A 20,674-nucleotide genomic window follows, 5' to 3' on the forward strand; every position below is an offset into this window, starting at 1 on the left:
TCCTTAAGAGTGGCCACCCACATTCCCACATACTAGCGGCAGAGCATTTGGAGGGACCACCTGGAAAGCTCAAGGAGAAAATGCTCCTTTGGTCATAGAATGTTTAGTTCCTCAACTAGGAGGACAGGAGGAGAACTTTCCCCTGGCGCTGCAACAATGGTTAGTTCTGTATGAACCGCAATCCGCAAAAGCAGCAACTGATGTAAACTTCTAAAGTGCTGCTGAGTTTTTGTTTCAACTATTTAATATGTTTCTTCCAATTAGGAAGGTCTGTGGGCCTGCATGAGCATCTAGTGCAATTTTGTTTTCTTCTTTGATGGGTTTGCAATACTTCTGTTCCAAAACAAAGAAAATATTTAATGTGATACTTTCTCTTCTGAAGAATTAGAATTATTCCGGTGATGTTTCTGGATAGTTGAACTGTCCTCAAGAATCTTCTTGAGGATTAGAACAGTTCAACTATCCAGAAACATCACCGGAATAATTCTAATTCTGTTAGATGCAGTTTCTCAATAGGTGCCCCTTCAACCAGCATGATTGATTGATACCCTCGCCTTCAGAGGAAGTTGTCAGAAGGCAAAGGGGCTCTGAGGTGGACAGGGAGGTTGCCCCCCCCCCCCCACTCGTCTATCCCTTTCCTTTCAGCAGGTGCTTGTGCAGGCGCTTGGAGAGTCTCCCCCTTGGTCATATGTGCCGGGGGGTGAGGGCTTCTTGGGTCTTGCGTGGCTCTGCTGTCACACTACCACTGACCTCTGCTGTGGGCTTCCGCCCGCCGGTCCTGGTGGTGCCTGGTGATTCACCAGTTGAAGCTGCAGAAGGTGGTGCTGCCGTCTAGGCTTCGTGGCTTCCAGGACATCTAGGTCAGCGCCATCGCAGATGGGAGCCCCCAGACAGCAATAATCACCTCTGCAGAAAACCACAGTTTTTAACAAGACCTACTATTCATCATTGTCGCTGCTGTTATCAACCTCATCATATTCATTGATTATTATCAGCAATATTCCCTTTCACAAACTTGATTCGGAATTTAGAACCTAACAGTTCTCATACAATAATAGAGTGTAAATAATGTCCCCTAGCTTGTGTGGAGTCTTTCTGGGACCCTAAGGACTCCTCCTCTTCCTCCGAATCCCTTGCAGGGCGTTGTCCCCTGAGAGCTGATGTTCTAAATGAATCTTGTCCTCTCCCTGCTCAACTCAAGGGATGTCCGTCGAGCTGCTGGATTGTTCTACTGGACTGTCTAGCACAGGTCCATTGCTGGTGTTTGTGGTGACACTCTCAGGCTTAGTGTCTTGAAAAACATGTAACTCTTTACTGAGAAAAGGCTTGTAACTCTTTGCCGGGCAGTTCAGGCACAAACTAGTAAATTGGCCGTTCCCTGATTAAGGTCTGAAGTGTTTTTTGAGTGAAGCTGCTAAACATGGATCCCACTCTGTGAGGGTGGATCCCCGGCCAATCACATGGAGGGCTTTGGGAGGGCTTCCTGCCCTTGGAGTGCCTGTTGGCATCCCTGCCCACTTGCAGTTTTGGCATTGCTGATGTTCTTCACTCCCCTCAGAGCGCCCAATTATGGGTTCTTGCAGTGTGTCTCTGTAGGCTGCTTGGGTGCCTGTTTGAGGTTTAGCCCCCAGTCTGTGCTCTCTGGCAGATCTTGTCCAAATGCCACGTGCTTCAGCATCCGTGTCTTACTCCTTCGGAGCATGTAATGCCAACTCATTTGAAGGCAGCTGGGCTCACTGAAGACTGCCTGGCTGGGGTTTCCTCTCAGAGGACTTCTCCTCCCTTTATCACAATGGCAGAGCCCACTTTTTTGAATCTTAGTGGCACCCTCTAGAGACTGGCAAAAATATATAAATATATGTTTATAAGACTTACTTTTTAAGATATTGCTACTCAAACAAAGGAGCAAAGCTATTGGCAGCACAAACCTGCATTGCACCCTCGCCCTAGGCAGTGCCATGTGCAGTCCAGGCCAGTCAGCTGTGGAGGCCATCTCACTTTTTCCCTTAGACCTGGTAGATGGGGCAGAGCCCTGACCCCCAAAAAATGAATGGAGAAGCCTTTAATTCTAATGGAGGATAAATTAAGCAGCGCTCCCTCGTGCATTTTCTGTGTGAAGTGAAGCACTGAGATTCCTGACCCTGAAAAAGCAGTGAAGAGGCAGCACCCCCTCCCATCCTTATAGGCAAGGAGCGGGGCTTTCTGAGGGGTGGGGCAGGGGTCTCCTCCAGCTGTTCAGACACTCGGAGCTTTCTAGGGAGGGTTTTGCCAAATTCTGGGCCAGGTGTCATTTCACCCATGTATGGGAATGTGAGACCACTAGAAGAAGAACTCTTGACATGGGCAGCTCAGAGCAAAGACCACATCCAAACTGTTTATCTCAGAAGGGAGTGTTCACTTGCGCACATGGCTGGTACTGCCAGCTCATTTGCAAGGTGCGGATTGAGAGGCTAGCTCTGGTGCCGATAAAAATGATTAAAATCTTTAATAATTCTTGTCTGTGTCTAGAATGCTCGACGTTTCTGATTAGAAATAATCCTTCTTCAGGAGCTACAATCAATCAGATTAACACAGTTTTAAAAGTTATTTACAAAACCAAACTCACATGGGATACAACACCTGTGGTATTCTTAACATTTCAATAGTGGTTTATTGCCTATACAATCAAATTTAGAGGTTTTTTAATATATATATATATATATATATATATATATATATATATCAATCAAAAAATGTAATTTGATTCATAGTTTTATAAGAAATTTTGGATTTTTTTAAAATATTCTCACAAAGTGAAGCAAATGATTTTTACTAGAGCATTAAACATGAACCACAGTCATTATCACACTAAAATTCTTGCAACACGTGCATTGTAAATACACCTTTGAATTTCAAAACTTTTAACAGTTTTAACTGTCCTGGATTGGCAATAGTATAGTAAACTATACGCATAACACATATTGTACAATTCTTAAACACTGACCTGACGCTGAAAACCTTATTCTTATATTTTAAATATTTTCTGGAGCCTTTTTCCTTTCTGAGTGTTCTGCTGAACTGCCTCTAATCAAGGAGTTCTGGCTCGTAGCTGTAAGTCTGGATCGCGTGCTCTCTGATAAGGGTGATTAAATGGAATTCCTTAACTCTAATGGAGCATTTTTAAGCGATCCTGCTCCTACTTAGCCCGGACTAGAATGTCAGACCAGCAATCTACAGTTGTCAGCGTCTTACTTAAAGTGCGTGTGCGTATTAAGTTCCAAAGAATCATTCAGTCCTTGTGACAGAAGGGTACTAAGCAAAAGAGAAATCTTTTGGATATTGACTTTAAAAATCCTTGTGCCACCCACCCATGCTGCTTCCTTCCTGCTAGCCCAGGTGATTGGAGAGGTAGGCGAGAGATACTAACCGCCTGCTGCTCCTTTGCAGGGTCACAGTGTACGGGGCTGTTCAGCACTGCGGTCCTCGGAGGTTCCTCCAGCGCCCCAAACCTCCAGGACTATGCCCGCAGCCACGGGAAAAAGTTTGCTTCCAGCTTTCTGTACAAGGATGGTAGGTGCATTCTTTGAAGCTGCACCCAGGGGGCCTGGGGCATCGTGGGTGGGGGGGAGGATAGGGAGCCTTGGAGCCCCTGGCCCTCTGGGCTGGGCCCTGCAGGAGGGGGATGGCCTCGGGACCTCTGGCAGGGCATCAGGGCAGGGAGGCAGCGCTTCCTAGCAGGTAGGTTCTCTAGACACCATCTCCACATCCCCATCACTAAGGAGCAGAGCAATGGCATCCATCGGTGCACTGGGTGGTGTGGGCAGATTGTTTCCTGCAGAAACACCATCTGACTAGCAGAGCAGTCCTTTCCATTGCCCCACGGGCATCTGGTTAATGGGCAGGGCGTGGGCTGCCAGGTCCGGTGGGTGCCTGGGCAGCAAGTAGGGAGAGGCTGCCGGTAGTGGAAGGTCTGGGGAGCAGCAGGCCCCCGACGTGTTTTCTGGTGAAGCCCATTGAGGGCGGCTGGGACCTCTGCTCCGTGGCACTCCTCCTCCTCCTCGTTTGTGAGGCGGCTTTCTTGGCATCACATTCGGAAGATTCGCAGCAGAGTCCTGCGGTGTTCTCCCTCGCCCCACCTGGAAGGCTTAGGGGTCAGGGGCCAGTCTGCATCCACTGGGCGAAGAGGCTGGCAGAGGCAGCAGTGTGACTGATGGCATAAGGCGCTGCCCCTGGCCTTGGGCTGGGCAGGCTGGCTTCCACCTCCTCCCCTGATTTGGGAGGAGTTGCTTCATCCAAGAATTGGCTGAGGTTTGTTACTCTTAATATTTGTTTGGTGATTATATGTTGCGTTGTTTCAGCTACCTTGGGAGGAATAGGCCCTAAAAGGCAGCCTAAATGTTCCTTATATACATGAGCCAACCCTTTTGGGTAGAAGTGAGTCGGTCCCAGCCCTGTCATGCCAGTCAGCCCCACATGCCCGTCGCTGCTCTGGGCTGGAGGTGACAGGAGCCTTCCCAAGAGCACCACCGGAGCTTTTGCACCCAGGCGCCGGGTGTGGGCTGGGGCCCCAGCTGAAGTGATGATCTCTTCTTGTTTTCTCAGAGCTCTTGTCTATGCCAGCCGTAAAGCGGTTTTCTGTGTCATTTGCAAAGCATCCAACTAATGGTACGTTTGCTTCTCAATTTGTCCCTCCCTCCTGCATGCAGTTGCTTTGCTTCCGTCTCCGCCTGTCTTGTGCATCTCCTGCGGCCAGCCCCTGCCTTCGCTCTTCCCCTTCTGTGTACTTGTGGGAGCATCCCTCCCCCCACCACACACACCCAGTAGGAGCACTAATGATTGTGGGGGAGAAAAGAGAGGCAGCGCCTTTGTGGGTCTGGACAGGCTTCAGGAACCTGATGAGAGGGTCGTGTGGGCAGTCCATCCATCCCTCCTGCCCTCCTGGGGTCAAGGCGGGGCAGGCATATTTCCCTGATAGCTGGGATGCAGAACCTCACACTGACCAAGCCCCCTTTATCCCCTCTACCAGCCATTGGCTTTGTGCTGTACCCCCACCCCGCTGCCCCCAAGTGGCTGACCAGCTCCTCCTGGGGCTCAGGGACTGGCTGTAGGAGCCCCTTTGGCCTTCACCCCGCCCACCACCGCAATGTGGCCCCCCAAGAGCAGCTCTGGAACGAGCTTTGGCCCTTGGCCTGGAGGGTGCCCACATCTGCCCCACCTCCCAGGTGCCCAATGCCCATCGCTAGGCAGGGTCAGGTTTAGTGGCTGGGGGAAGGGGAGGGTCCCGGCAGGTTTGGCCCTCTTAGGGCCGGAGCGGCCTCCCTCTGCAGAATGCCTTACCTGGCCCTGTGCAGTCTTGAGGATGAGGGTGGTGGGGGTCCCACTTGCAGGAGTGGGGTGGGGGTGATGGATGAGAATAAGAGGTGGAATTCTCTTTCAGTGGTACTCATTTCTGAGTAGAAACACATTTTCTGCATTCTAAAGTTGAGGAACACGTGCTATTTGTAAGCCCTTATGTTCCTTTACCACCATGTTTCTATTTTTTATTTTTTTTAAAAAAAATCCTGTTTGCCAACTGGCAAAACGTAATGCCAAAATAACAGACTTGCAACTCTGTCTCTAACATTTGGTACTTTGTTCAGAGGGGGCCTTGTGTTGCAGCAAAAGCACAACAAGGAGTCCAGTGGCACCTTAAAGACTAACAGATTATTATGGTGTTGGCTTTATTTATTTATTTATTTATTAGATTTTTATACCGCCCAATAGCCGAAGCTCTCTTTTTGGTAGGCTGCAGCCCATCATCAGATGTGTTAAGTGTTATCCTGAGTTCCAAGGGTGTCTGCACACGGGCAGCTGGGATCCACTGGGATTGGTGCGGTTGAGGGCAGGTTCACCAGAGGGGGATCCATCATCATCATCATCTGCAAAAAAGCACCCCTGTCAGCAATCCACATACCCCACACTCACTCCAGGCTGGAATCCACTGACCACCCCCACTGCTCCAGCCAAGGCACAGAATCCACCTACTGGCAGATTTTTTAGAAACTGGGGGAAAAAATCCCCTTGGCACTCCCAGTGAGCAACAAGCAGCAAATTTTTTACTGGACTAAAAAAAATAAAATAAAATACCCAACCATTGGCAGATGTTAAACACAAAAAATAAAATTATTGCAAGCAGGGTTTTTTACAAGAAAAAACTGCAAGAAAAAACTGCTTGGGGGTTCTTTTAGATCCATCATTGTCACTTGAGGCTGAGGGGACCTCAGTGGCACGGAGTGCCTTCTACAAACTCCAGTTGGTGGCTCAGCTACGCCTCTATCTGGACAGGGATAACCTGCTTCAGTTGTCCATGCTCTGGTAACCTCCAAGTTAGATTACTGCAATGCACTCTACGTAGGGCTGCCTTTGAAGACGGTTTGGAAGCTGCAGCTCATGCAAAATGCAGCGGCCAGATTGATTCCGGGAATCAGAAGGTTCGACCTGCTCTGGTCCACTTGCACTGGCTGCCTGTATGTTTCCGAGCCCAATTCAAGGTGCTGGTTTTGACCTATAAAGCCTTACACAGCTTGGGACCACAATACCTGTCGGAACGCCTCTCCCGACGTGAATATACCCGGTCACTACGTTCAACATCTAAGGTCCTCCTCCGGGTGCCTACTCTGAGAGAGCTCGGAGTGTGGCAACGAGGGACAGGGCCTTTTCGGTGGTGGCCCCCAGACTATGGAATGATCTCCCTGACGAGGCTCGCCTGGCGCCAACGCTGCTATCTTTCCGGCACCAGGTTAAGATTTTCCTCTTTGCCCAGGCATATGGCGGCACATCCTAATTACCCACATGTTTATTTTAATGGTTTTTAATGCTTCATGTATGTATGTTCTGTGTTCTAGAATTTTAAATTTTGTATACTTGTTTTTATCTCATTTTAGAATTTCTGTAAACCGCCCAGAGAGCTCTAGCTATGGGGGCGGTATATAAATGAAATAAAAAAATAATAAAAAAATAAAGAATGGCCAGGCCCACAATTTGCAAACAGTTTAGAAAAGAAAAGAAATGGAAAGAAAGAGGTTCAAATTCTTAAAAATAGCAGAAAAGAGGAAGAAAAAAGACCTACAAAAGAGATTAAGGCGTCAATCCTATACACACTTTTATGGGATGAATGGGACTTCTGAGTAAAGATGAACGCAGTTCAGTTTTCAAAGCAAGTTTTTCCCTACAATTTGTAGAAAACATTTTGCTGTTTTGGATTTTTTTTTAATGAGTGCAGATGTAACACACAAATGCTATGATCTTGGACTCATTCTGATGGGACAGAACAGGGAAACACAAATGAGAGAGAAAAGCAGCAAAAAATGCTTGTGTTTCTTCCTACAAGGGTATAGACACAGGCTGCCAAAGGGTGTTACCATAAAAATAAAAAGGGGGGCAGGGCAGGGAGATGGACATGGGGTTTCTTCCAAAAAGTAGCTGTTTAAAAAAAAGTATCAAAACCCAAATTCTTCATTTTGCCTCATCCTCCTGCCCCATCCCAAAGTGAAGTGAATATTAAGGAGTTTCCTCAAACATCCAGAGAAAAAAGGAGTCATTCAGGATTTTAGCCCCTTGTTCCAAAAGCTTGCCTTGTTTCAAAAATTAAATGTTTAAAAAAGAGGGGTGGCACCTCTCAGAAATTGGCAGTGACTTCCAATGGTGGAAGAGGAGCACAATATAAGGCCAGGTGGGCTTTTTTGGGGGGGGGGGTTAAACAGAAGGAAAAGTAAACCAGGATTGAGGTGGGGGAGAGAAAGAATGGCATTAAGGACCAGCGAACCAAGAATAAAAAACGACCGCGAGCCCTGGTCCTGGATCAGGCCCAAAAGTCTCTCAGGTCCAGCATTCTGCTTGCACAGGGGCCAACCGGCTGCCGACGAGAAACCCAGAAGAAGGACATGAGGGCAACAACACCCAAGTTCCCCAGCAACTGGTGTACATGGGCAGATACCCATCAGGACTTGCCTCGCCCTCCATGGATTTTTCTAATGAAGAAAATAAAACAAGGATCCATGAAATTGAAAAGGGATCCTCATAATTTCATATGATTATCACAGAGCAACCTCCCCAAACCACAATCCAGTCACAGAGCACATTGACCTACACAAAGTGAACCACAAAAGTCACAGGTCCACCACCCATGGGTGCTTCCATGGTGCAAAAACATGGATTCAAGGGAGGGATCCTCGGGGATCCTTATACTTTGTTCATGGAAAGCACCCCAAGCCACAATCCAATCTCAGAACACATCCATGCCAAGGGAATGAACTACAAAAAACATGGATTATGGCACCGTTGTAGTATAAAATAATGGATGTGAGGCACAATTCAGTGTGGAGCCTTGTAATTTTTACATCGGATTCCCGCCTCCCCAAAAACCCCTCAAAGTACCCTCCAAGCAATAAGAGAAGATGAGTTCTTAGATGGAGAGGTGGAACTCCCAACAGCAGAGAGAAACAGAGGAGGTGGAAGACCAGCAGCAAGTTGAAGCAGAAGTGGGGAACGCTGAGGTGAGGAAAGCCAATGAAGAGGAAACTCCCTGGAAAGGGGTGACAGGAGCAGAAGAACTAGAAGACACTGCACCAATGGAACCACTAGAGCGCTGACACCAGTTTCAGGTACTGGGGGATGAGACAAGGGGTATGCAGCAGTGAGCAAAAGGCAGATCAGTTGAGCAGAGGCAACAATAGCAAGGCCTACAACAAGAAGAGAAGAGTAGTCATTGTGGGAGACTCCCTGCTACATGAGATTGAATCCCAAGTATGTCACAAAGACCCCTGGACTCGCCAGGTATGCTGTCTCCATGGAGCACAGATTAGAGATGTGACTGAAAGGTTGAAAAACTCTTCTCATCCATTTGCGAACAAATGATACTGCCAAGAAATGATACTTCGAAGAAATTATGTCAGACTTTGAAGCTTTGGGAAGGAAACTCAGGAACTATTGGGGCCCAGATAGTTTTCTCATCCATCCCCCGAGTTCTGGGAATAGGAATAAAAAGGGAAAGACAAATACCCTGGGTCAACAACTGGCTATGAAGGTGGTGCCAACATGAGAGATTCAGATTTTGGGACCATGAGCTACAGTGCTTGGAAGATGGACTGCTGGCAAGGGATGGGTTGCACCTCACAAGGGCTGGGAAGAATGTGTTTGGCCACAGCATGAAGAACTTCATCAGGAGGGCTTTAAACTGAATCCTCGGGGACAGGAGACGTAGACTTCGAGGCATCAATGGATGAAAGCTTGATCTCGTAATACATGAAGGCAAATACGACTTGATAGGTATAACTGAAACTTGGTGGGATGAAGCCTATGACTGGAATACAGCAATTGAAGGGTATAACTTGTTCAAAAAGAACAGAAGAAATAGAAAGGAAGGTGAATTTGGACTATATGTTAAAAATACTTATCCCTGCACAGAAATACAGGAGGATGAGACTGGAGCCCCATCAAAAGCATCTGGATTAATATAAATGGGCAAGGAATAAAAGGAGCAGGACAGTCGGAATCCACTACTGACCACCCAGTCAAGGTTGAAGACAAGGATGAGACTTTGAAAAGCAAATTGCCAGTGTTTCAAAGAAGTGTGATGGGTATCTATCTGTTGGGAGGCAAATTCTGCCAAAAGTGAACCTTCCAAGAAATTCCTGACATGTGTGGCTGATAACTTTTTCTTACCGAAAGTGGAGGAAGGAACTAGAGGCTTGGCTATCCTTGACTTGATACTGACCAATAGGAATGACTTAGTGGATAAAGTGGCAGTTACGGGAACTGTGGGGAAAGTGACCACGTCATACTTGAATTCTTGATTTTAAAGGAAGCAAAAGCTGAGTGTAGCCAAACACGTACTCTGAATTTTAGGAAATCTGATTTTAATAAACTCAGAATTATGATAAGTAAGGTCCCATGGCAAGCGACCCTAATGAGAAAAAGAATCCAAGATGGATGGGAGTATTTTAAAAAGGAAATCTTAAAGGCACAATTACATACAATTCCAACAAAGAAAAAAAGATAGGAGACAACAGAACTAACCAATGTGGCTCCACAAAAAGCTTAGAGATGACCTGAAAACAAAAAATGACACACATAGGAAGTGGAAGGGAGGTCAGGCTACAAAAGAAGAGTACACACAGGTAGCACAGAATTGCCGAAATGGTGTCAGGAAGGCTGAAGCTGAGAATGAGCTGAGATTAGCAAGGAATGCTAAAAGCAACAAAAAAAACTTTCCTTAGGTACGTGAACAGTAAAAAACAGAGGAAAGAAATCATGGTTCAATGGCTTAATGAGGATGGCAAATTGATGACAAAGAAAAGGCTGCAGTGCTCAATTCCTACTTTGGCTAAGTCATAATAATAATAATTTTATTTCTTACCTGCCTCTCCCTCTGGATCGAGGCAGGGAACAACATAAAATACAAAACTATCAAACACATAAAAATTATTAAAACAGAAAACTCATAAATGTTCCTGTCTTCAGAAATCTCCGAAAAGTCAGTCTATGACCACCCACCCTGGCAAAAGTGAAGTACAAGCTGAAGGGGCAGGATTGCAGTTTGTGATTGATAAATGGTCAAAGAACACCTAATTTCTTTGAATGGGTTCAAATCTCCAGGGCCCAATGAACTGCATCCTAGAGTAATAAAGAGGCTAGCAGAACTCTCAGAACCACTGACTATTATCTTTGCGAAATCATGGAAGACAGATGACTGGAGGAGGGCTAATGTTGCCCCTATCTTCAAAAAGGAGACATCTGGGAACTATAGACCCGTTAGTCTGACATCCAACCCTGGGAAAATTTTGGAGCAGATTATAAAGAAGTCAAGAACAAATTCTGTCAGACTAATCTGATCTCATTCTTTGATTGAGTAACCTCCCTTGTGGTCTGTAGGAATGCTGTGGACTCCCACAGTCCACATATATCTTGACTTCAGCAAAGCTTTTGGCAACGTACTTCATGGCATTCTGATCAACAAACTAGCTAAAAGTGGGCTAGATGGAACAACTATCAGGTTGATCCACAGTTGGCTACAGAATTGGACTGAAAGAGTGCTAATCAATGGTATCTTCTACACCTAGGAAAAAGAAACCAAATGCACAGTTACAAGATGGGGGATACTTGGCTCAGCAATACTACAAGTGAGAAGAATTCATAGAATCATAGAATAGTAGAGCTGGAAGGGGCCTATAAGGCCATTGAGTACAACTCCCTGCTCAATGCAGAAATCCACCTTAAGGCATCCCTGACAGATGGTTGTCCAGCTGTCTCTTGAATGCCTCTAGTGTGAGAGAGCCCGCCACCTTCCTAGGTAACTGGTTCCATTGTTGTACTGCTTTAACAGTCAGGAAGTTTTTCCTGATGTCCACCCGGAATCTGGCTTCCTGTAACTTGAGTCCATTATTCTGTGTCCTGCATTCTGGGAGGATCGAGAAGAGATATTTATTTATTTATTTATTTATTTATTTATTTATTTATTACATTTTTATACTGCCCAATAGCTGAAGCTCTCTGGGCAGTTCACAAAAATTAAAACCCTCCTCTGTGTGACAATCTTTCAGGTATTTGAAGACTGCTATCATGTCTACTCTCAATCCTCTCTTCTCCAGGCTAAACATGCCCAGTTCTTTCAGTCTCTCTTCCTAGGGCTTTGTTTCCAGACCCCTGATCATCCTGGTTGCCCTCCTCTGAACACGCTCCAGCTTGTCTGCATCCTTCTTGAATTGTGGAGCCCAGAACTGGACGCAATACTCAAGATGAGGCCTAACCAGGGCCGAATAGAGAGGAACCAGTACCTCTCGTGATTTGGAAGCTATACTTCTATTAATGCAGCCCAAAATAGCATTTGCTTTTTTTGCAGCCACATCACCCTGTTGGCTCATATTCAGCTTGTGATCTCCAATAATGCCAAGATCCTTCTTGTTTGTAGTATTGCTGAGCCAGGTATCCCCCATCTTGTGACTGTGCATTTGGTTTCTATTTCCTAAATGTAGAACTTGGCATTTATCCCTATTAAATTTCGTTCTGTTGTTTTCAGCCCAGCACTCCAGCCTATCAAGATCATTTTGAAGTTTGCTTCTGTCTTCCAGGGTATTAGATATCCCACCCAATTTTGTGTCATCTGCAAACTTGATCAGCGTTCCCTGCACAACATCATCCAAATCTTTAATAACAATGTTGAAGAGTACTGGGCCAAGGACTGAGCCCTGCAGTACCCCACTCGTTACCTCCCCGCAGTATTGCTTATCAAGGTACCATTGATAAGCACCCTCTGAGTCCAATTCTGTAGCCAACTATGTGTCCACCTAATAGTTGTTCCATCTAGCCCACTTTTAGCTAGTTTGTTAATCAGAATATCATGGGGCACTTTGTCAAAAGCTTTGCTGAAGTCAAGATACATTACATCCACAGCATTCCCACAGTCCACAAGGGAGGTTACTCAATCAAAAATGAGATCAGATTAGTCTGACAGGATTTGTTCCTGACAAATCCATGCTGGCTTCTCGTAATCACTGCATTGTTTTCAAGGTGCTTACAGATTGACTTCTTTGTAATGTGCTCCAAAAGTTTCCCAGGGATGGATGTCAGACTGACTGGTCTGTTCCCAGATTCCTCCTTTTTGCCCTTTTTGAAGATAGGGAAAACATTAGCTCCTTTCCAGCCGCCCGGTACCTCACCCGTCTTCCATGATTTCGCAAAGATAATAGACAGTGGTTCTGAGAGTTCTTCCACTAGCTCCTTCATTACTCTAGGATGCAGTTCATTGGGCCCTGGAGATTTGAACCCATTCAAAGAAATTAGGTGTTCTTTGACCATTTGTTTTATCAATCTCAAACTGCAATCCTGCCCACTTAACTTGTGCTTCACTTTTTCCACTTTTTCTTTTTGGGAGAAAACTGAACCAAAGTAAGAATTGGGCACTTCGGCCTTTTCTTTGTCATCTGTTATCAATTTGCCATCCTCGTTAAGCAGTTAAACCACCATTTCTTTCCTCTGTCTTTTACTATTCACGTATCTGAAGAAAGCCTTTTTATTGCTTTTAGCATCCCTCACTAATCTCGGTTCATTCTCAGCTTTAGCCTTCCTGACACCATTTTGGCACTTCTGTGCTAACTGTCTGTACTCTTCTTTTGTAGCCTGGCCTTCCTTCCACTTCCCATATATATATCCTTTTTTGTTTTCAGCTCATGTCCAAGCTTTTTGTGGAGCCACATTGGTTTCCTCTGTTGTCTTCTATCTTTTCTCCTTGTTGGAATTGTTTGTAATTGTGCCTTTAAAATTTCCTTTTTTAAATACTCCCACCCATCTTGGCCCCCTTTTCTCATTAGGGTCACTTGCCAGGGGACCTTACTTATCATAGTTCTGAGTTTATTAAAATCAGCTTGCCTAAAATCCAGAGTACGTGTATGGCTACACTCAGCTTTTTCTACCTTTAAAATCAAGAATTCAAGTATGACGTGGTCATTTCCCCCCAGTGTTCCCGTAGATCACAAGTTAAATACATCTACACCAAGCAGGATATGGCATGTGTCAGTGGGCCCCAACAGTTGTCCGTGCACTTCAATACCGCTATAAAGCAGTCGTGTGGCGCCTGCCTTTTATATTTTTTATTTATTTATTTATTTATTACATTTCTATACCGCCCAATAGCTGGAGCTGTCTGGGCGGTTCACAAAATATACCGCTTTCATAGTGCAATATCCTGCTTGGTGTAGATGAGCCCTGAGTTACAGTTCATCTAATGGCAGTACGGCAGCAGTGATGCCCATAAGGGTCGTGGAGAGAAGAGTAAGCTAAAGCTTCTGCCTTTTTATTCCCACCTTCCCCCGGTGCTCCTGCAGCTGCCGGTATCATGGTTTCCGTGCGGCTAATGGTTGCCCAAAAGCGGTGCTTCCTGCTGGGGCGAAGGATGCGCACACATGTGCGGCTTGAGCCTCCACTTCCCTCAGCAATCCCTGCAGTAGCCTCCCCCACACCTCAGCGGTGTGGGCAGGGCCAGTTCCCTGGGTCCAAGCGAGTTGTGCGCCCCTGATATGTACACTTGGAGCTGAAGTGGTTGCAGCTCATTATTATTATTATTATTATTATTATTTATTTATATAGCACCATCAATGTACATGGTGCTGTACAGAGTAAAACAGTAAATAGCAAGACCCTGCCGCATAGGCTTACAATCTAATAAAATCATAGTAAAACAATAAGGAGGGGAAGAGAATGCAAACAGGCACAGGGTAGGGTAAGCAGGCACAGGGTAGGGAAAAACTAACAGTAGAAAGTAACAGTAGAGCTTACTCCACGAGGACTGTGCTGGCCTTTAAGGTGCCACGAGACTCTTTGTTTAATTTGGTACTTTGCAATTCTTTGCATATTTAATTTAAATATTTGATGGAATATTTAATTCCATCAAGTGCAACGTTCTGTGAAGAAAGAGGGGGAAAGTGGCGGGGGGGACGGGACGGTGGGAGATTATGCCTAAGTTTCAAGAAAAAATTGTTGCCCTGGGGCTTGGGTGTTGGCAGTCCAGAGAATTGTGCATACATGCGCCACCCCAGCTCCTTCCTTCTGAATCAAAGGTGCTTGATTCGTGGAGCCCTTTCAGGACACCGCGCGGCCCACCTGCTTCCCTCTGGCTTGGACATGGCTCTGCCCGTCCACCTCCCCCAGGGCGCCTGGAGCTGGCCAGGTGATCTGGAGATGACAATGCGCTGCATGGTGCATTTGTGGCAGGCAGAGGCTTTTCCTCTCCAGCACTGCAGGGATGCATGCGTGCGTCTCCTCTGGTGGTGCATGTTCCCGCTCTGCCCACCTGAGGTGGAAGCTGGCCAGCAGAGGGCTGCTAGCTCCATGTGGTGTTCAGCGTATCTTCTGTAAGCCCTGCCTGCAGGCTGCCGCCTCTCCACAGCAAAAACGTGGCCAGTCTGGGTCATTCTGCACCTGGCACCATGAGCTGGGGGGTGGGGGCATTTCGTTGCATGGGCCAGCCATCTTCCCTCCGCTAACAACAGTGCAGTGAGGAAGGAATTGGGAACAGGGTCAGGCACCCCGTTCCCTCTTGCACAGTCTGAGAACAAGGCCCACAAGTCTCTCAGTAGCCCAGGTCCTGATGAAGGTGAAGCGGCTTCAGGAGAGTTTGCCAGGAGGCAAGATTTGTCTGTGGGGCTTTGCCTCAGTGCAGGCCTGGTGGTTCTGAAAGGAGAACCAAAAGCCCTGAGCTGATTTGGGCGGGGGTAGAACAATGGCTCTACAGAAGCCACAGAATGGAGTAAGTGGACGCCGTGGCTGCCCGTTCCAGGGACAGGCTGGCCTGGAGGGCCTTCCCCCACCAATGCCCTGGAACGAACTGGATGGCCACGCATTTCACCGAGCTCTCTCTCTCATGACCTGGACGCGCCCATCCTCAGCCTGGTGCAGGGCTGTTTGTCTCCAGCCAGGGTGGACTAGCCTGGAGCTTAAATGAAGCCCTTTCGGGGCTATTGCAGAGTTCCCTCTGAACAGCCATTGGCATCCCAAAGAGAAAGAATTTCAGAGTGTTGTGTGATTTGCACAGCTGCTTGAGAAGACCCTTCCACACAGAATTGCAAATTTTGAAAGTTAAAATCAAACCTTTGGGAAATTTGACTTAATCCTAGTTCAGAGATCACCTACACTGAAGTTAAGCAATGCAGATGTCACTGACTTGACAGGCAGAAGTTCGGTCGTCTTCTTCTGTAGATGGAGCTCTTTCTGTATCACTCCATCTACAGGATCCCAGCAGCAGAGAATAAGAAGCAAGGTGAAGCAGCCCAAAGGCCAGTGGGTCTTTGGCCTGTGCGGGGGGGGGGGGGGGGGGGCTCTGCGAAAGGGGCGGCAGGCAGCTGAGTCGCACCGCCTCCTTTGCCTATAAATAAGTATGCGGCCCCCCAACCTGGTTTGGGGCCACCATTCGTGGGTCGGTAGGACTAAACTTCCCACTAGTAGGGGCGAAGCCCTCCTCACCTTCTGTTGCCTGACTGGCCCCAGCCCAGGGCTGCAGAAAGGGGCCTGATCCCTTTGGGACAGGCCTTGCTTGCACTCGTTCCCTTCTCATCCCACCCTGGCCTCTGCTCCTTCCTTGCCAAGCTTCCCAGCTAACCCTGCTCCTGGGCCAGGCCGTGTGGGATTTCATGGGGCTCCACAGAATCGTCTCTGGGGTGTGGGTGTGAGCTGGGAGGGGCCCTTGGCTCTCAGCTGGGCCATGCAGGCAGTGAGAGCTCTTCTCTGGCATATCTGGAAGTAGGTCCTAAAAGACGGTTCCGCGAAGGCACCTTTCACATCGGGGTGGGGGTGGGGCTCTTCTCTCTCTTTCTTGGGACTCCTGAGGCAGGGACCTGGGAAGGGGCTCCTCACCCCTCGCCTGGAATAGTGGAGACTAGGCATTGAGGGTCACAGAGGGTCATTGCATGTGACACTTTGGCTTTTGCGGCCTGCCAGATCTGGCTGCTCTTTTCCATTTTGTATTGCAGGGGAGGGGGTGGAGCAGAGGCCCCCATGCTTGTCGCTTGAGGAGCTCGTAAAGCTGGGCATTATTTTGGGTGGCCAGGGTGCAGCTGCAGGGTTCATGGCAGAAGCACCCGTGGCGTTGACCCTGGACTGCGGGGGTGGGGCTGTTCTCTGCCTGCAGGTTTTGAAGGCTGCTCTATGGTGCCCAGCATCTATCCCTTGGAGACCCTGCACAACTCACTCTCCCTGCGCCAGGTCAACGATTTCCTGACCGCCATCTCCAGGAGCTGCTGCAGCCCCCACCCCGGAGCCCCCACAGGTACCACCAGGGGGAGGGTCTCTGGGCCACCACTTGCCTTGTGTTGGGGCTGCCGCCGTCTGCACCTGAAACAGCCCTTGCTTCCTGAGCAGAAACAGCGCAGCAAGTTTGCTGATTTCTTTAAATATTTATATCCCTCTCTTTCACATTTTTTCAAAGCAGCTTAATGGTAATTGTATTGAAACAATAAACCTGAAACTCAGAAATCTAAAATCCAGTTTCTGGGAGGCTCCCCCAATAGCAGGACGCAATGGCCAAAGAGGCCGTCTCTTCAACTGCCCCTCCCCCTAATGAAGAAGCACTTTCGCAGAGCAATCCTATACTCCCCTTACAGTGGCTATGGCACCGTAGTATTTGGTGGAAGCCACGCTACGCCAGAAGAACACCATTGCGAAATATACGGCAGGGAATACCCCAGATCCTCTGCTGGCACAACAGCTAAAATTGATGGGAGTCGTGTGGACGGGAGTGCAACAGAGGAGGAGGACACTTACAACCTCCAGATCACAACTACGCCCCTATTTATCGTGCTGTCTTACACCAAAGTCAACCAAAAGGCATGGTTTCCTGATCACTCAAGACCAGCCCACAATATGAAAAAGGGCAAGACAAATACTACAAATTTTACTCAAAAATGCCCTGGTAATGCTAAAATTATTTATAAACAATAATAAAATGCAACAAAATACAAATTAGCAACAAAATATAACCAAACATTTTTCAGTTACTAAACATAGTGTAGCAGAAATGTAATTAGCTCTACATAATAGGGCAAGATTAACACCATTTTATAAAATAAAGGAAAGGGTAAGTACAGAATTCAGATAATAAAGGGAAGTCAATACATATAACAATGAAGACAGAATAAGCAAATGCTTCCAGCATTTAAATGAATGCAATTTATTTAAGAAGAGCCCTGCTGGATCAGACCAAGGGGTAGTCCAGCACTCTGTTCACACAGTGGCCAACCAACCAGCTGTCAACCAGGAACCCACAAGCAGGACATTAGTGTAACAGCACCCTCCCACCCATGTTCCCCAGCAACTGGTGTACATAGGCTTAATGCCTATAGATTTGAATAAACTACTTCAGAATGAATCCAGAAGACACTGTGTCCATGTTTATTTAAGGTAAATCCAGGAAACTACAGACCAGTCAATACAGAGAAAAATCCTTGAACAGATTATTAGTCTCTGAGCATCTAGAAAATACAGCTTCTCAGGAATCATTCATGCCAGACCAACATTCTCTCTCTCTCTCTCTTTCTTTCTCTCTCTCTCTCTCTCTTTAAAGAGTTTCTAGGTTGGTAGATCATAGGAATGCTATGGACTCAGTATATTTTAGTATAGTGTATCTTAATTTCAGCAAAGCATTTGACAAGGTTTCCAATGATGACAAGATAGTAAAATCTGGGATGGACAATACTTCAATTTAGGTGGATCCATGGCTAGCCAAGCAACCGTATTCAACATGTGGTCATTAATGTCTCGGCATCCTCCTACAGGAAGGCCTCCAGAGGAGGGCTTCAGGGCTCCATCCAAGGCCCTGTGCTGTTCAGCTTTTTTATATAAAGCTCCTGGATAACGGTGTAGAGTGTTGCTTATTGAATTTACAGATGACATGAAAGTGGGATAAGCAAAACCTAGAAGACAGGATCAACATTCAAAAGGATCTAGACAGGCTGGAACACTGAGCCAAACCTAACAAGATGAGATTCAACAGAGTGTCTTGCATTCAGGCAAAAAGAAAATCAAAGACACAACTACAGGATAAGACTTGGCTTGTCAGCAGTACATGTGAAAAGGACCTCATTGCCTTAATGGATCACAAGCTGAATATGAGTTAGCAGTGCAATGTGGCAGCTAAAAAGCCTTGGCTGTCTTGGGCTGCATTAACAGAAGCAGAGTGTCCAGCTCACAGGGAGTTCCACTCTATTCTGCATTAGTCAGGACACATTTGGAGTCCTGTGTCCAGTTCTGATGCCCCATTTTAAGAATGACAAGTTGGAGCACGTTAACAGAAGAATGACTGCAATGCAGAAGGGTCTGGAAACCAAGTGCTCTGAGGAACACTTGGATGAGCTGGGTATGTTTAGCCTGGACAGGAGAAGATTAAAGGGAGACATGACAGCTGTCTTGAAATATCTGAAAGGCTGCCTTCCAGAAGACAGGCAGAGCAGACGTGTTCTCTGTTGCTTCAGACAGCAGGACTAGAACTGATGTGTTGAAGATGCAGGGAAGCAGGTTTCAGCTTAACATGGGGCTACACTGCCTGTGAGTGTGGGCTGTGCAGCTGTGGAACAGACTGCTCAGGTGGTGGCTGGTTCTTCTTCGCTGGAACTATTGAAACTGGGGATGGTCAGCCACCTGTCAGGAGTGCTGAAGCTGTACCGTGCATTGAGCAGGGGATGGACTAGATGGTCTCTGAAGTTATTTCCAACTCTATAATTTATATCAAGGCACATTCTCATTTAATTACAGACCATACTGTGAACGGCTTCCCTAATCAGGTTTGAAGAGTTGTGAGCTGGACTCTTCTGATTAAGACGTCCAAACAACAACTTTACATCAAACAAGTATCCATCCATAGCGCTACCTGCTGTCCTGGCTTTATTCTTACGTTGTTTTCAGATGCGCCACAGATGAAGTGCATCTGGTAATTGCCAGTGTTCCTCTGTAATAGATGTAAATTTTGTTCATTTGTAATAGGATTCCCCCCCCCTCTGTTTTTCAATATATTCTGTATGTAACTTTGAAATTTGGAAATTGTTTTATTGCTGCGTTTGGCAACAGCAAAAACTTGGCTGTATTTTGTATACTCCATTTTATTATCTTGTTTAAAAATGTTGCTGGTGTTATCAGGATATTTCTGAGTAAAATTTGTAGTTTTTGTCCTGACTTTTTTTATATTGTGCCATCTTTCCACGAGACCAAGCCTTGGGGCAGGAAATTACATTCCCATTGAATTCTGTGAGGGTGAGGGATTCCAAAAGAACCACCCCACCCATTGTGCTGCACTAGAGCCTTTTGCCGCCACCCAGGGTGACCAGGACTCTGAGAACAGAACATGTGCAGTATCAAGCAGCCTGTCTGCAGAACACAGATGGCTTCGTGAGCACTTTGCTAACCCTTCTTGGCCTAGACCCCCCACAGGTCCTGCCTTGCCTTGGGACTCCAGCGATAGACATCGCACAGCACCCTGACCCGACTGCTGCAGAGGGGAGTGCTAGGACAGAGCAGCCCACGCAGGTGAGCCGCCACTGCCCCTCATGTCATCCTTGCCCCTCCCCCTTTGCTCTATGAGAATTGTTGTAACATTCTGACTGCCCCACAGCGGAGTGCAGAGTCCCCCACAATGGGGAGGCCCTCCTCGCCCCACATGCAGAAGCCACAGCAGCCCCCAAACTGAGGAGCACTTTTGCCTTGCAGGGTCACAGCTCAGATGCAAAGCTCTCACCACACACACACTGTTCCCCTGGGGAGAAGGGGTGAGTATACCCAGCCACGGACAGAGGAAGGCCAAGGCCTGAACACTCAGGTACTTATTTTTATTACGTTTGTAAGACTGGTGGGCTGCCTGTGCTTCTCCCCCTCTCCTCTCCCTGCCTCACAAACATTTCCTGTGCATCCAGGTCCAGGGACGAGGTGCTGCAGCTGGAGATGATGGTCCATTTCTCTCGGGCCTACACAGAGGTCGAGGACCTGTCCCGTCTCCCCTTCTGGTGTGCAGGCGAGGAGAGAGACCCAGGACCAGCAGCGGTGGCCAGGAGGCTTCCAGCTCTTCGTAGTGGGGTTGTTTGCCTGTTCGTTCCAGGCAGATACCTGCATCCTGGCAAGCACCATGACAGACAGTTGTGCAACAGGTGAAGCTGTTGCTGGCCTGGGGCGGATGCCATCAGGG

General features: G+C 47.2%; 1 protein-coding gene across 3 annotated transcripts in view; it reads left to right on the forward strand.

Annotated features, from left to right (window-relative positions):
* PPIP5K1 (diphosphoinositol pentakisphosphate kinase 1) overlaps nt 1-20,674 on the forward strand; it is a 45,741-nt gene that overhangs the window by 17,625 nt on the left and 7,442 nt on the right. The window contains exons 26-31 of one of the 3 annotated variants that reach the window (XR_010026211.1): nt 3,427-3,549; nt 4,582-4,644; nt 16,637-16,774; nt 19,916-20,022; nt 20,203-20,311; nt 20,406-20,636. Coding sequence is in view for 1 of the 3 variants with exons in the window: in XM_063142597.1 (XP_062998667.1) it covers nt 3,427-3,549; nt 4,582-4,644; nt 16,637-16,774 (324 nt within the window). In the remaining 2 variants the exon portion in view is untranslated. Of the gene's footprint in view, nt 1-3,426; nt 3,550-4,581; nt 4,645-16,636; nt 16,775-19,915; nt 20,023-20,202; nt 20,637-20,674 lie in introns of all 3 variants that reach the window. The other 2 variants (XR_010026210.1, XM_063142597.1) reach the window with 2 other exon arrangements.

Source organism: Elgaria multicarinata, chromosome 16 (genome assembly GCF_023053635.1).
Source record: "Elgaria multicarinata webbii isolate HBS135686 ecotype San Diego chromosome 16, rElgMul1.1.pri, whole genome shotgun sequence".
In the NCBI taxonomy this organism is placed as follows: domain Eukaryota; kingdom Metazoa; phylum Chordata; class Lepidosauria; order Squamata; family Anguidae; genus Elgaria; species Elgaria multicarinata.